The sequence below is a fragment of the Dreissena polymorpha genome, chromosome 1 (genome assembly GCF_020536995.1).
Source record: "Dreissena polymorpha isolate Duluth1 chromosome 1, UMN_Dpol_1.0, whole genome shotgun sequence".
NCBI classification, from domain to species: Eukaryota; Metazoa; Mollusca; class Bivalvia; order Myida; family Dreissenidae; genus Dreissena; species Dreissena polymorpha.
Window position 1 is genome coordinate 173640030 of NC_068355.1, and position 13999 is coordinate 173654028.

The 13999-nt window shown below is 32.9% G+C and overlaps 1 protein-coding gene across 16 annotated transcripts in view; it reads left to right on the forward strand.

Moving 5' to 3' along the window:
- The window catches only part of LOC127861814 (uncharacterized), a 66645-nt gene that overhangs the window by 24914 nt on the left and 27732 nt on the right, over positions 1–13999 (forward strand). For 7 of the 16 annotated variants that reach the window (XM_052400502.1, XM_052400495.1, XM_052400525.1 and 4 more), the window contains 6 exons: positions 328–363; positions 578–759; positions 2230–2292; positions 7948–7977; positions 11615–11718; positions 13357–13395. In XM_052400502.1, coding sequence (XP_052256462.1) covers positions 328–363; positions 578–759; positions 2230–2292; positions 7948–7977; positions 11615–11718; positions 13357–13395 — 454 coding nt within the window. Of the gene's footprint in view, positions 1–327; positions 364–577; positions 760–2229; positions 2293–7947; positions 7978–11614; positions 11719–13353; positions 13396–13999 lie in introns of all 16 variants that reach the window. The other 9 variants (XM_052400518.1, XM_052400543.1, XM_052400554.1 and 6 more) reach the window with 9 other exon arrangements.

Below are 13999 nucleotides of genomic sequence, written 5' to 3' on the forward strand. Positions count from 1 at the left end.
TAAAAAGTATCAAAGAGACACAGTTATTCCCCTTCTATACAATATACCATTGATTGGCTGCTGACTATAATGTTATTCAATTATAAATTAATATGACTGTAATTTCATTCAATTATAAATTAATATCACTATCTTATTTCAACAAAATATGGACATTACCAAACGCACACATTCAAATCTGTGTCAATTTAAAAACACATCTAACAGAAACGACACCAGTTTTTTTTCCTGTGCATGTATTGAAATTGTGCAATTTCAGAAATTTTAATGCTAATTTAATTTTGATGACATTTGAAACTTATGTGTTTTTTTTCATTCTTTTTTCAGAGGGGCGAGCTGCAATATGTTCCAAGAGCTAGCACTGTAAGTAAAAAGTTTTTTTTTCGCTTAAAGGATACACATTAATTAAAGGAACCAATATGTAATTCTGATGTTGTTTGGCAAATGCATGTGTATCTACATGTTTGGAATCATAAACATTGATCTTATGCTTATAAATGCTTAGTTTGCCGGTGACAGCAAGCAAAGAGTTGCACTGGCAAAACCAATGCATTTTTCTTCTTTCTTCTCATTTTAGTACAAAGGCCACACTCCACATTTCTGCAACTTTGTGCACCAGATGCAATTGCACAGCAAGGCGCTAAATGGAACAGACTCAACAGGCATTCCGTACTCAGAACTTGGGGATGATCTTACATTTGTGGGCGAGTCTACAGAAGGCAAACTGGTCAACAAATATCGGAAAAACAGCAACGCTAGGTATGATAATGCAATAATTAAGCTAGTGTTTATTATTGTTCCAATGTTTGTGGTCACACAGTCTGGCTCCTTTGGGTCAATAAATATAAATTTAGTTTGTTGTTTTTTTTTTACTTGTTTGTATTTTACAAAAATGTTCATTGATGGAGATTCATCATGAATAATGAGAAGAAAGGATAGGCAACATGCAGTAATAATAGCATTACAATAAAAAAAGGTATAAAAAAATTGGGCTTCTTTGTGACCAATAACATGCTTGAGCAAATACAAAATGGGTGTTTTATTCTGCCTTCCCGTAAAAGATTTTTAGTTTAAATATCCCATTTAAAACTATAGGGATATTTGATTTTATTTATTGTATAACTTGTTTATTCTTTTAGTTAGTTTTACTGTTATGTTGATTTGGTTTTGTAAAGCAATTTAGTGGTGTCAGTAATGTATGATGTGTTTGCAAAATGAAACTATATTTAATTTTCCCCTTAAAAAAATAAACAACAGCTCAACAATAGATCCAATATTATTGTTTGGGCATCAAATTTTGTGTATTCATGTAATCAGACACTTTTGTTGGATCTTAAATTCATAGATTGGTTAATTACTTCTGATGTAAGACTTCCTTCATAAACTTTTTTTGAACTTTTGATTTTATGGTTAATGAGACCCACACAAAATTATAGTTTTGTATGAATAATATTGGTTTAACAGTATAATTTAAATCTTGTATGCTGAATGTAGAATTGATTTTAAATGTAGAATAGCTTTTAACATGTTAAGTTTTTTGTTTAGGATTTAACATTTAGTCAATATTGTAGATGTTTTGGAATACTTGTTATTGTTGAAAATGGAAGTGAAATGTTACCCAGAATATGTTGGTTTCCTTTCAGAAAAAATATAACTTCATCTTGTAACATGCTGGTGTCATGTCCTTTTGGAAGAAAATGAACAATATGATCTAGCTGTTGGGTTTTATACCATAAGTGGTCAGTGTGACTCCAACTCAGCATGCACAGTCAGGAAGTCTGGTCAATAGCTATGTTGTCTGTTATCCCTTTCATCGCTGGAACCAAATTTTAAAGGCCTTTGCAAACAGTTTGGATACAGATGAGACGCCACAGAACGTGGCGTCTCAGCTGGATCCAAACTGTTTGCTATTCTGATAGTATTTTTTGAAAAAAAAATCGAAGAAATGCTAATTGTAGAAATTCAGCAGACGACATTTTAGCAGACGATAAATTTCCCAGCATGCAATGGGTTATTATATTTAGCCAGGTATTTATGGTCTCCTGACTGGACAGGTAGCCACTGACCAGGCTGCGTGGATGCGCTGGAGCTATGTTGGCCGCATATGGGTTTAAGACCCATTTTCTTCTGATGTGTCATGTATTAAACCGGTTAAGTAGAATACTGACAGTATTGTAAATTCTGAATTGTTCTAGCATCTTGAATTATGTTGTACTGTTAACTCCATAGCTCTGATGGAAGTATTAATCGGGGACTTACTAAGTCTCCAAAACTCGAGGATTATGAGCATGAGTAAGTCGACAGTTTACCTGCCTACTAAAATTGTCACATTGTTATTTGAGATGTTTTCTTTTGTGGTTCGAAAAACAGTCTACGGGTTTTTTAAATGGACCCATTCCCAAATGGTAAAAAAAAAAAATTAAAGGAAAAATTTCCAATATATTTTCTTTTTAAACAAAGTGTCTTATAATTATATTATTTCTCTAAATATTTACAATTACATCTAAAAAAAGTTATTACTGTAGTTTATATGATTTTCCGAAAATAATTGTCAGAAGAGCCTTGAAGTTGAAGCACGTGTTTGGAGCAATTCAACAAGTTGATGATTCTTACTGGGCTGGGTTTGAGCAATTCAGACAGTAGTTGATGATTCTCTCTGGGGTGGGTTTGAGCAATTCAGACAGTAGTTGATGATTCTCTCTGGGGTGGGTTTGAGCATTCAGACATTTGATGATTCTCTCTTGGATGGGTTTGAGAATTTCAGACAGTTAATGATTCTCTCTGGGCTGGGTTTGAGCAATTCATACAGTTGATGATTCTCTCTGGGCTGGGTTTGAGCAATGCAGACAGTTGATGATTCTTTCTTCGCTGGGTTTGAAAAATTCTGACAGTTGATGATTTTCTCTGGGCTGGGTTTGAGCAATTCAGACATAGGATGATTCTCTTTGGGCTGGGTTTGGGCAATTCAGACAGTTGATGATTCTCAATGTGCTGGGTTTGAACAATTCAGACAGTGAATGATTCTTTCTGGGCTGGGTTTGAACAATTAAGACAGTTGATGATTCTCTCTGGGCTGGGTTTGAAAGATTCATACAGTGGATGATTCTCTCTGGGCTGGGTTTGAACAATTCAGACAGTTGATGATTCTCTTTGCGCTAGGTTTGAACAATTCAGACAGTTGATAATTCTCTCTGGACTGGGTTTGAAGAATTCAGACAGTTGATGATTCTCTCTGGGCTGGCTTTAAACAATTCAGACAGTGGATGATTCTCTCTGGGCTGGGTTTGAACAATTCAGACAGTTGATGATTCATTCTCGAGGCTGGGTTTGAGCAATTCATACAGTTGATGATTGTCTCTGCGCTGGGTTTGAGCAATTTAGACAGTTGATGATTCTCTCTGGGCTGGGTTTGTTAAGGAATTTCATGGAATTTGGGGAAAGATTTAAGTGGAAGTCCTTACAGGAAGGAAAACTGCAAAAGAGTTCATCTCATAAAGGCACTAATACAAAGTATTAACATCAGTCTCTGTGGAAATAATATTTAGCTTTAACAAATTAATGAATTAATCTTGCTCTTGTTATTGCTCGATTGATTGAACCTTGTTTTATAGCATCCTGTTTTTCATTATATTGCAAGCATTTCATTAATGTTCCATGTAGTACATAATATGATGCTTTCCAAAAATCATATCTGTCATATATTTTACAGAATTCATATCTTATAAAGCTCTAATCATTATTGTCTATTTATCACAGATTATCAATGCATATAAAACAACAGTTTTGAAATCTAATGTGCAGGAATTTAATCATGTTAAAATGATTAATATTTATTAATTTATAATTGATGCGCTAAATGATGCAAGGTTCCCACTTTCATGCAATTTTTCTTTAAAGCCTTGATTGGGCGCAGTTAAATGACCATGATGTTTCTCTGTAAATTAAGGCTTCATGCATAATGGATGTGATGTATGTCAGTACATTGTAATACAATATTTTTTTTCAGATGTGATGAGTTGGTGGTTTGCTTAGTAAAGATATTGAGATTTGATCTCATGTTTAGACACAAGAAAAATTATTCCATGAACAGTCCATGATTTTTTCTTTATGAAAAAAGCTAATCCACGATAATTTCAATCATGGTCATAACATGTGGTAGTGGGAACCTAGCTCAGTAATCACACTTGATGTTACTTTTTATCATGAACTCATAGAGTAATTTGTCAAGGAGAGCTATATAATGTGTTATTCATTATATCACTTTAAGCTACCTATAAAGTGTGTAAAATATATATCAGATATGTTCTCTTTCATCTCAAGAACATTTAACATTCACAACTGGTTAGATGGAAAGAAGGCAAACAAAGCGGTGCTATTAAAATACTTTAGGTGAAATAAGCTTGCACCGAGTGCACAAGCACACAATTTGCGTAATATGAGTCACATGAAGTGCATTCTTTGCACTGTGCATTGCAAACTTCTGTGGACCAGCATTGTGTACACATCCTCTTTATTTTCTTATTTTCCTATTATCAGGCTTGCGAGCTCTATTAACCCTTTCAGTGCGGGAACCGAATGTTGAAGGCATGTGCAAACAGTTTGGATCCAGATGAGACGCCACAGAACGTGGCGTCTCATCAGGATCCAAACTGTTTGCTATTCTGATAGTATTCTTTGAAAAAAATCTAAGAAAATGCTATTTTTTTTAATTTAGCGGACAACATTTTAGCAGACAACAAATTTCCCAGCATGCAAAGGGTTAATGCAGAGCTGGGCTCTGTAGAGTAGGACATGAAGCGCTTATGATGGACTATTGTAGTCAGTCTATGTCTAGTGTCTGATATCAAAATGTTTTGTGCCAGTTCCATATTTAGTTTATTATCTCTTTCAGTTACATTTTTCATCATATCGCAGTAATGTGCATCAAAAACTAGGTCACAGATCCAATGTTAGACAGACTTGCAACCATTCTAGAGGCCATTTATATTTGACTCAATCTTGATGAAAATAATAAAAAAGTATTTTTTTACAATATCTAACGCTTGTTAAAATATGGTGCTTTTCATCCAATAACTTAGTCAGGGCTCAACATTAACAGTTGTTTTATTGCCCTTGGCAAGTAAAAGTTGGGGCCGGGCAAGTTATTGTATAATGTAATTGTCTGCCCGGGCAAGTGCAAAAAAGAACAACAAGCATTTCATCTAGACTTTAATTAGACTTTAATTGCTGAAATCATTTTGTTAAATATGCAAAAATAAAAAAAGGTTTTGTGGTGTATCATTTTTATCTTTATTTAAAAATTGGAGGTTTACAGTTAATGTGATATTTCATGTTTGGGCAAGACTAGCTTTACGTTCAGGGCAAGTAGATTTTCTAAGTACTTGCCTGGCAGGGCAAGTTGGTTTTTAGGTTAATGTTGAGGCCTGTTAGTCTGTCACCATTTCAAATCTTAAAAAACAACTTGTTAACAATCTAGAGGCCATATTTATCTCTAAGTCTTGAAGAAACTTGGTCAGAACTTTTATCTTTACATTATTCAAGCCATGCATTGACATGCATGCACATGCAAACTAGGTCACCATGAGGTCAGATCTTAGCAAAATCATGTTACTGATGACTCTAGAGGCCACATTTTGTACTCAACTTTGATAAAACTTGGTCCGAATGTTTATTTGACAATATCTTGGCTAGGCTTGAGTATGAGTTTCATGCATACAAAAACTAGTTCATATAAAGGCTAAATTTTAGAACATTTTGTTACCACTTGAAAAGCCGCATTTATTACTCAGTCTCAATGAAACCTGGTCAGAAATTGTATTTTGACAATATCTAGGCAACATTTACCGTAAACCTTGCTTATATACATCAAAAAACTAGGTCACCATTCAGGACCCTCAATCTATCAAATCTGCCGCCGAATTTCGGTGGCAGTCCCCCATCTGAAAAGTATACTTTTTTCCCCTTTTGGGGGGGGGGAAATTCCCCCTAACAAAAAAAAAAAAAAAAAAAAAAAATATTTTATTTATTTTATTTTTTTTTAATAGAAAAATGTGTCTCATCTCATGATTATTATATCTCAATCCTATTTCAATTTAATCTTTTCAAACATACTAAATTATGAAAAATGCAATGAATTTAGTGCAAACATGTACAAATGTAATAATGAGAGAGTAAGTAAAAAAATCCCCCAAAAAGGGAAATGCCGCGAAAATTCCCACTCCTAAGGGCTGCGGACCCCTTCCCCCAAAGTAGTGTGAGGGCCCTGCCATTACCAATTTAAAAACATCTTATTTAACTCTATAAAGCCATACGAATGGCTAAATCTTGAGAAATCATTGTCTTAATGTTTATCTTGATAAATATAAATACCTGTAGTCATGTTTGAATATGGGTCAAGTATTGTTGCAAACTAGATCACCAGATTTAAATATTGATCCCAGGTGAGCGCTTTAGGGCCATCAATGCCCTCTAATAATTAAATGAGTTGTGTTCTGAGAAAACTGGGCATAATGCATGTGCGTAAAGTGTCGTCCCAGATGAGCATGTGCAGTCCGCACAGGCTAATCAGGGACGACACTTTCCGCTTTTATGACATTTTTCGTTTAAATGAAGTCTCTTCTTAGCAAAAATCCAATTTATGCGTAAAGTGTCGTCCCTGATTAGCCTGTGCGGACTGCACAGGCTAATCTAGGACGACACTTTATGCACATGAATTATGCCCAGTTTTCTCAGAACACGACTCAAATAATCATAAATGTAATTAAGATGTATTGTTCATTATTGTAAATAAGTCAATTTTGTTTGAAACAATTTGATTTACTACTGCAAAATATTCTTACATTTGTCTTATTCCTCTTTTAGTCATTTTAAGAGAAAGGATGCTTTTCATAATTTATGGTAACATTATTAAGCACAATGTATAGCATGCATATCGCCCCAATATTGTCCCAGCAGTATTTCTTTTAAACACTTTTGTATACCATCATCTCCTTATATTTATAAAATTGAATGTTTGATATGCTATGCATGTTATTTGCACGATTTTTTCACTTTTATAAAGTAAGTTAAATGTACCAATTGTTCTTAAAAGTATATTTTAATGAGAAATGCATGTTTTTGTCTCAATAACTCCTTTCTTTGAACATTTCATAAACAAAATGAAAACACTATTTTGTCAGTTTCTTGAAACTGTGCACAATATGTGAATTTTGTTTTAAGTAATAATATAATTTTTAAATTGTATAGATAAATGTTTAACTGGTTTTGAATTTTCAATTTGTATGTTAACATTATTTTGAAATGTTGTGTGCTGTTGTTCCATTAAGACATTCTATTTTATTTTGTGTTTGCTCTCTGTTCAATTGTTTTTCTTTTTTGTGCACAAATACTTATGCACAAATAACTTAAATATTTACAACATAACATACTAACATACATATTGTATATGAAAGAAGATAACTGAATGATTTGAAATATAAATACTATTTACAAATAATTAAGATGTTAATTTTAATATTTTACTAGTTGGTATCAATATTACTGAACATTAGATATAACAAAAAATAATCAGTATTATTTTATATTTAGTTTTTTGTGTGATTATTATACAAATATATTTTTACCCATTATGTATTCAGTATCTTTTACACCTCATATTTAATAACAGTTCAAGAACCACATTACGGCAATTTCTAAATTCGTGCAATAACCACGAATAATTAATAATAATTTTGTAATTAAGTGGTTGAACATTTAAAGTTGATTCTAATCTAAAAGTAAAAGTGGATGAAAATAACTGTTTGCAAAATTAATTAAAATAACTGCTGGTAAAAGTAGATCAAGTACTGATAGCTTTGAATAACTGTTGGTAAAAGTGACTGAACATTTCTTATGGTACCAATACCAAGTGTTTGTGTTTTCATCATGTTCCTGCTAATTTTTCGGCAGCTCAATCCCCGAGACGAAGGAGGATCATGTGTAAGTTTCCGCTGCACGTTGAGGTGTTATTGCATGACATCATCTGACACGTTGATGTGTTATTGCATGACATCATCTGACACGTTGATGTGTTATGGCATGACATCATCTGATAAATACCCTTCCTTGAAATACTCTGCTGTGAAACTTATAGCACACGTGTGTAAACATCTCATTAATCAAGGTTTAAGTACAAAACTGTTGTATCAATATGCGGGGGGGGGGGGGGGGATTTCAATACGGTTACTATAGTTTTGCAGCTCACCACATCTAATGCCCTTGATTAAAGTAACTCCTTATCATATATAACCTTCCAAATAAAATGTACACTCAGTAATGTGAATCTTAATCTGCAATCTATGTAACCAAAAGTTCTCATAACATCACATGTTTATACTCACATATTCTAGTAAACTGTCTGAAAACTTTGTTATCATAAAAATAAAACAATAATTCATCTATAATACAAATCTTCTCAACCTGTTGCGGCATTGTTGAAGATTCTCTTTCAAATTCCACTTTGCTGTGAACTAAAATCACAAGTATTAACTATTTTCCTAGGGAACACTCTATTTGAATCTGTCATTTTTTCATGAAGAGCTTTTATTATTTGTGTGTATGACGTGTGTTTGCCATAATGCTTCGTTTTGTGATTAGTAGGACTATATATGAGTATGCGTCACTCATAGAAATAAGCTTGTATACAAAAGATCAACGTTATTTTGGCCACCATCAATTTGAAAACTTACAGGCTCATCTGAACAAAAAGTGCTTTTTTTCATGCAATCTATGTCCGTTATCATGTTTTCATGCAATCTATGTCCGTAATCATGTTTTCATGCAATCTATGTCCGTTATCATGTTTTCATGCAATCTATGTCCGTTATCATGTTTTCACGCAATCTATGTCCGTTATCATGTTTTCATGCAATCTATGTCCGTTATCATGTTTTCATGCAATCTATGTCCGTTATCATGTTTTCATGCAATCTATGTCCGTTATCATGTTTTCATGCAATCTATGTCCGTTATCATGTTTTCATGCAATCTATGTCCGTTATCATGTATTCATGCAATCTATGTCCGTTATCATGTTTTCATGCAATCTATGTCCGTTATCATGTTTTCATGCAATCTATGTCCGTTATCATGTTTTCATGCAATCTATGTCCGTTATCATGTTTTCATGCAATCTATGTCCATTATCATGTTTTCATGCAATCTATGTCCGTTATCATGTTTTAATGACTTTAAGATTATATAAAAGCTCAAGAGGTCACATTTTTTAAACTTATCTTAATGGGACTTGGCAAAAATGTTCATCTTGACAATATCTATGCCAAGTTCAAATCTGGGTCTTCAGGGTTTAAAAAAAACTAGGTCACCTAGCGAAATTGTATAAAAGCCTTGTAGCCTCTCTAGAGGCCATGCACATTTATAACTCAATCTTGAAAACATAAAGGCAAAGTTTGAATCTAGGTTATAAATGCCAAAAAAGTTGATCATATGATCACATCGTAGAAAAACTCTGTAACGGATCTACAAGCCGAATGTATGACTCCTTATGATCTACAAGCCGAATGTATGACTCCTTAGGATCTACAAGCCGAATGTATGACTCCTTAGGATCTACAAGCCGAATGTATGACTCCTTATGATCTACAAGCCGAATGTATTACTCCTTATGATCTACAAGCCGAATGTATGACTCCTTAGGATCTACAAGCCGAATGTATGACTCCTTAGGATCTACAAGCCGAATGTATGACTCCTTATGATCTACAAGCCGAATGTATGACTCCTTAGGATCTACAAGCCGAATGTATGACTCCTTAGGATCTACAAGCCGAATGTATGACTCCTTAGGATCTACAAGCCGAATGTATGACTCCTTAGGATCTACAAGCCGAATGTATGACTCCTTAGGATCTACAAGCCGAATGTATGACTCCTTAGGATCTACAAGCCGAATGTATGACTCCTTAGGATCTACAAGCCGAATGTATGACTCCTTAGGATCTACAAGCCGAATGTATGACTCCTTAGGATCTACAAGCCGAATGTATGACTCCTTAGGATCTACAAGCCGAATGTATGACTCCTTAGGATCTACAAGCCGAGTGTATGACTCCTTAGGATCTACAAGCCGAATGTATGACTCCTTAGGATCTACAAGCCGAATGTATGACTCCTTAGGATCTACAAGCCGAATGTATGACTCCTTAGGATCTACAAGCCGAATGTATGACTCCTTAGGATCTACAAGCCGAATGTGTGACTCCTTATTTATATATTAACCCTTTCAGTGCGGGAACCGAATTCTAAAGGCCTTTGCAAACAGTTTGGATCCAGATGAGACGCCACAGAACGTGGCGTCTCATCAGGATCCAAACTGTTTGCTATTCTAATAGTATTCTTTGAAAAAAAATCGAAGAAAATGCTAATTTTAGAAATTCAGCAGACGACAATTTTTCAGACAACAAATTTCCCAGCATGCAAAGGGTTAAATTACATCAAATATTAATGATGACCATGTATTACAAAGTTTGAATCTGGGCGTCGTTTGTCAATAAACTAGGTTATCCAGTCATATCATAGAAAAAATTTGAGGCGACATTTATTATTCAATCTTGATGACACTTGATCTGAATGATTATCTTAACAGTATCAAGACCATGTTTTAATCTGGGTAGTTTTGGGTAAAACACTAAAATATATGTCACAAGATCAAGTTTTCAACAGTTGGTGTATGTTTGAATAAGGGGAGCACTTCATAGCCATAGTGGCACTCTTGTAACATTTGGGATTTTTTTTTCCCTCTTAACTTAATATAATGTTTTTTTTAATTCCAACTTTGCTTTTTTGAACACAGTATGCCCCATGTCAGGCTTTTATATTTAATCAATTAATTATCTAAAAATTAAGATTTTATTGGAGAAAAGTATTTTTCACACTTATTTTTACTAAACATTTATTGTTTAAATCTCTTGATTTTACAAGATTGTGTAGAAATTATGTGATTTCAAAGTTAAAATTGTTTACAAATATTTCAAAGGTTTACTTTAAACTGTTGAAATTTCTAAAGCTTTAATTTGTACTAAGATTATGTAGTTTTTTTACAAGTACATGCAATTGTTATTTTGAAGTATTTTTCTTTATTGCTTTGACTTCAAAATATGAGGTTTGCCTGCATCTAAAAGGAAGCCATTATATGTGTCTTGTTATTTTTTAAAGAGAGATTTTGGATTTAAACATTGTATCATTATATAAACTTTTTTTTTCCAAGTACACCATTTGTGTGTAAAAGGTTTTAGATATTGATACTGCAGAGTGGTTATTGATTTGTTTTTCACAATACAGTTTAAAGTAGATTGTAATTTTGATCATAGTTGTCTAAGATCAAACAAAGGACACTAAGTACAGGTTTTCCCTTTTAAAAAGCTTAAAAGTGTGCGGATATGCTTAACTTTGAGGGTTAAAGCATAAAACTATTGTTTCTGATGGATTTATAACAAGCAGATAAAACTATCTTGTGGCTAACCCTCTATATCAATGAAAAACAATCCAGCTTTATTTAATGATTAAAACTGAATCCATTCCATTTTTCTGTCATCCAACATTTTTGGCACAATTTCAGGGTCAGTGGAACTGAAGGTCGTCCGGGTTCACCAAGTTCACTGGATGGAGAGAGTCGTCATGGTGATGATGATTCTCAGCAACAACAACCTGTCACAGGAATTGGTAAGAACTCTTACCTTTTCTTTGAATTTGAAACTGCTGATATGTTATCAAGATGTTTCAGTCAGGGATTGTCAAGATTGATGTTTCAGTCAGGGATTGTCAAGATTGATGTTTCAGTCAGGGATTGTCAAGATTACAATTCTTGTTCTTGATAATGTTCCATAGTATACCCCCGTAACGAAGTAAAGGTGGTTCACTGAAAACACCATGGATGCCTGTCTGTCTTTTCAAAGGCACAAACTTTTCTGTAGGCATTTTCCTACACTTTTCAATAAAACATTCTAACTTGCAAGCATTTTTCCTAATTATGAAGTTGTAATGTCCTTTGTCAATTTAGACATTACTATATATTATTATTATGCATGCATATTTTCATACTTAATTCATTATTTATTACATTTTTGTCGCTTATAAAGACCGGTACATTTGACTGTAAAAAATGCATTTTTAACTGTGCAATTTTAATGTTTTAACATATGTTTGAATGAAGAAAATGTGTGATAGGATGATAAAATACAAACTTTAATGAGAGATATGTAATTTTAAGAAAAAAATGTTATTTATTAGTACATATTGAAAACCATTGTGCAAATTGTGATAGGGGAGACTACTCCAATGCCACCTAGTCTCAAACATGTTCAAGAGTTGTAAACCTCAGTTCTTTCTCTGATATTTAACTACTTTGCATAGGAAAATATTTCTTCTTTCTTCTGAAGTAGATTTTATGAATGGTTTTGATTATTTATTACACCTTTTTCACCTTTAGTGTGTAATTAAAAATATATTATTGTAGGACTTTAACCTGTTTGATCTATATTGTCATTAACATGTATTAAAGCTTCAGTTGTATTGTTTCATTAGAAAGCTGCATTTTTGTTCAATTTAAATTGTGAAATTAAATAAACACCTTATTTTTAATCACCACTGTTTTGGCTTCAGAAGTTCGAGTTACTTCCCCTTTTAAATCAGATGCCATTCTCAAAACTCCTGTCAAATCAAAACCTAAGGTCGAATCACAACAAATAAAATCTAAATCCGAGGAGCAAACAGATTTACCACAAAGTTGTAAGTTTTGTGTTTGCTGTGGGTAACTTTGTGTGCCAGTGAAAAACAAAATTTATATTGGGTTTCTTTGTAGCATTTACACCTAACCACACGTGCACCTAACAAAAATTGACTTTTCTTACAAAAAGGATGTAGCTTTTTGAAGAAATATACAGTTATTTTTGAATAACTTAAGGTTTATTAATTGTGTTGATTTTTATTAGCAAAAAATGTTCCTGCTCTACATTTTAGTAAAGTTGCTTAGAATATGTTTATTAATAATAAGGACAACTTTTTCGGAAATTAAGCTGTTGTTGGTTTTTAGTGATAATATTTCAAAACATCATGGATACTTTTATATTCTTAACAACCATTATAGAAATCAGTAATAAGTACTTTTTTAAGAAGTTAATATAGTAAACTATTATAATCAGACTGAGACTTTCAGGCACCTAAAATCAGCCCACTTTTTACGATGTTTGATCTGTTACAGCAAACAAAGGTGGAAGGGAAAGATTTTTTGACTGAGAAATTAACCGATACTTTTGGAACTGAACGTTTAGAACTGACTGCATATGCTAACTTTGTTTTCAGGAAAGAGGAAAGTTCAATTTGGATCCAGATATTTTCAGGGTATCTAAATTAAAAAAACTTGACAGGATAGTCATTTATTGGGATAGATAAACTTTAATGCTAAGGTGTTAGTGGTTTTTTGTGTGCTTTTTTATTTCCTTTTAGTCATGTCCTTTCATATTCATGTTCAATTTGGAATAAACAATTTGATAGAAAAAATTCAGGATGATTGCTTTTCCTCTCTATGCCTTCATGTTTCATTCATTGAATAGGCAGCAATAAATCAAGCTTACACATGGGCTTGTTATTTATCTTCTTTACATGCACAATTAGAAAAAGTGGGTCAATACATTTAGGTATTTCAATTAACTTTGCAATTAAGGTTTATTCAATGTATTTATAACTTGTTAATTATACGGGTATTCAAATGATTTTGTATATAAAAAAGAGAGGCACATGCTTCTAGAGTATATTAAAACGGAAAAAGGAGTTTTATTAAACATTATCATTAAAACTTGCTTAATGTTTCTTACAATAGCTTACTATAGAACAAAACATAAACTTTTTAAATGATGTATGATAATTGACAAATGAATTATAACTTTTAAATGATGTTTCATAATTGACAAATGAATTATATTAAGAATATTGCTGATACAGTTAT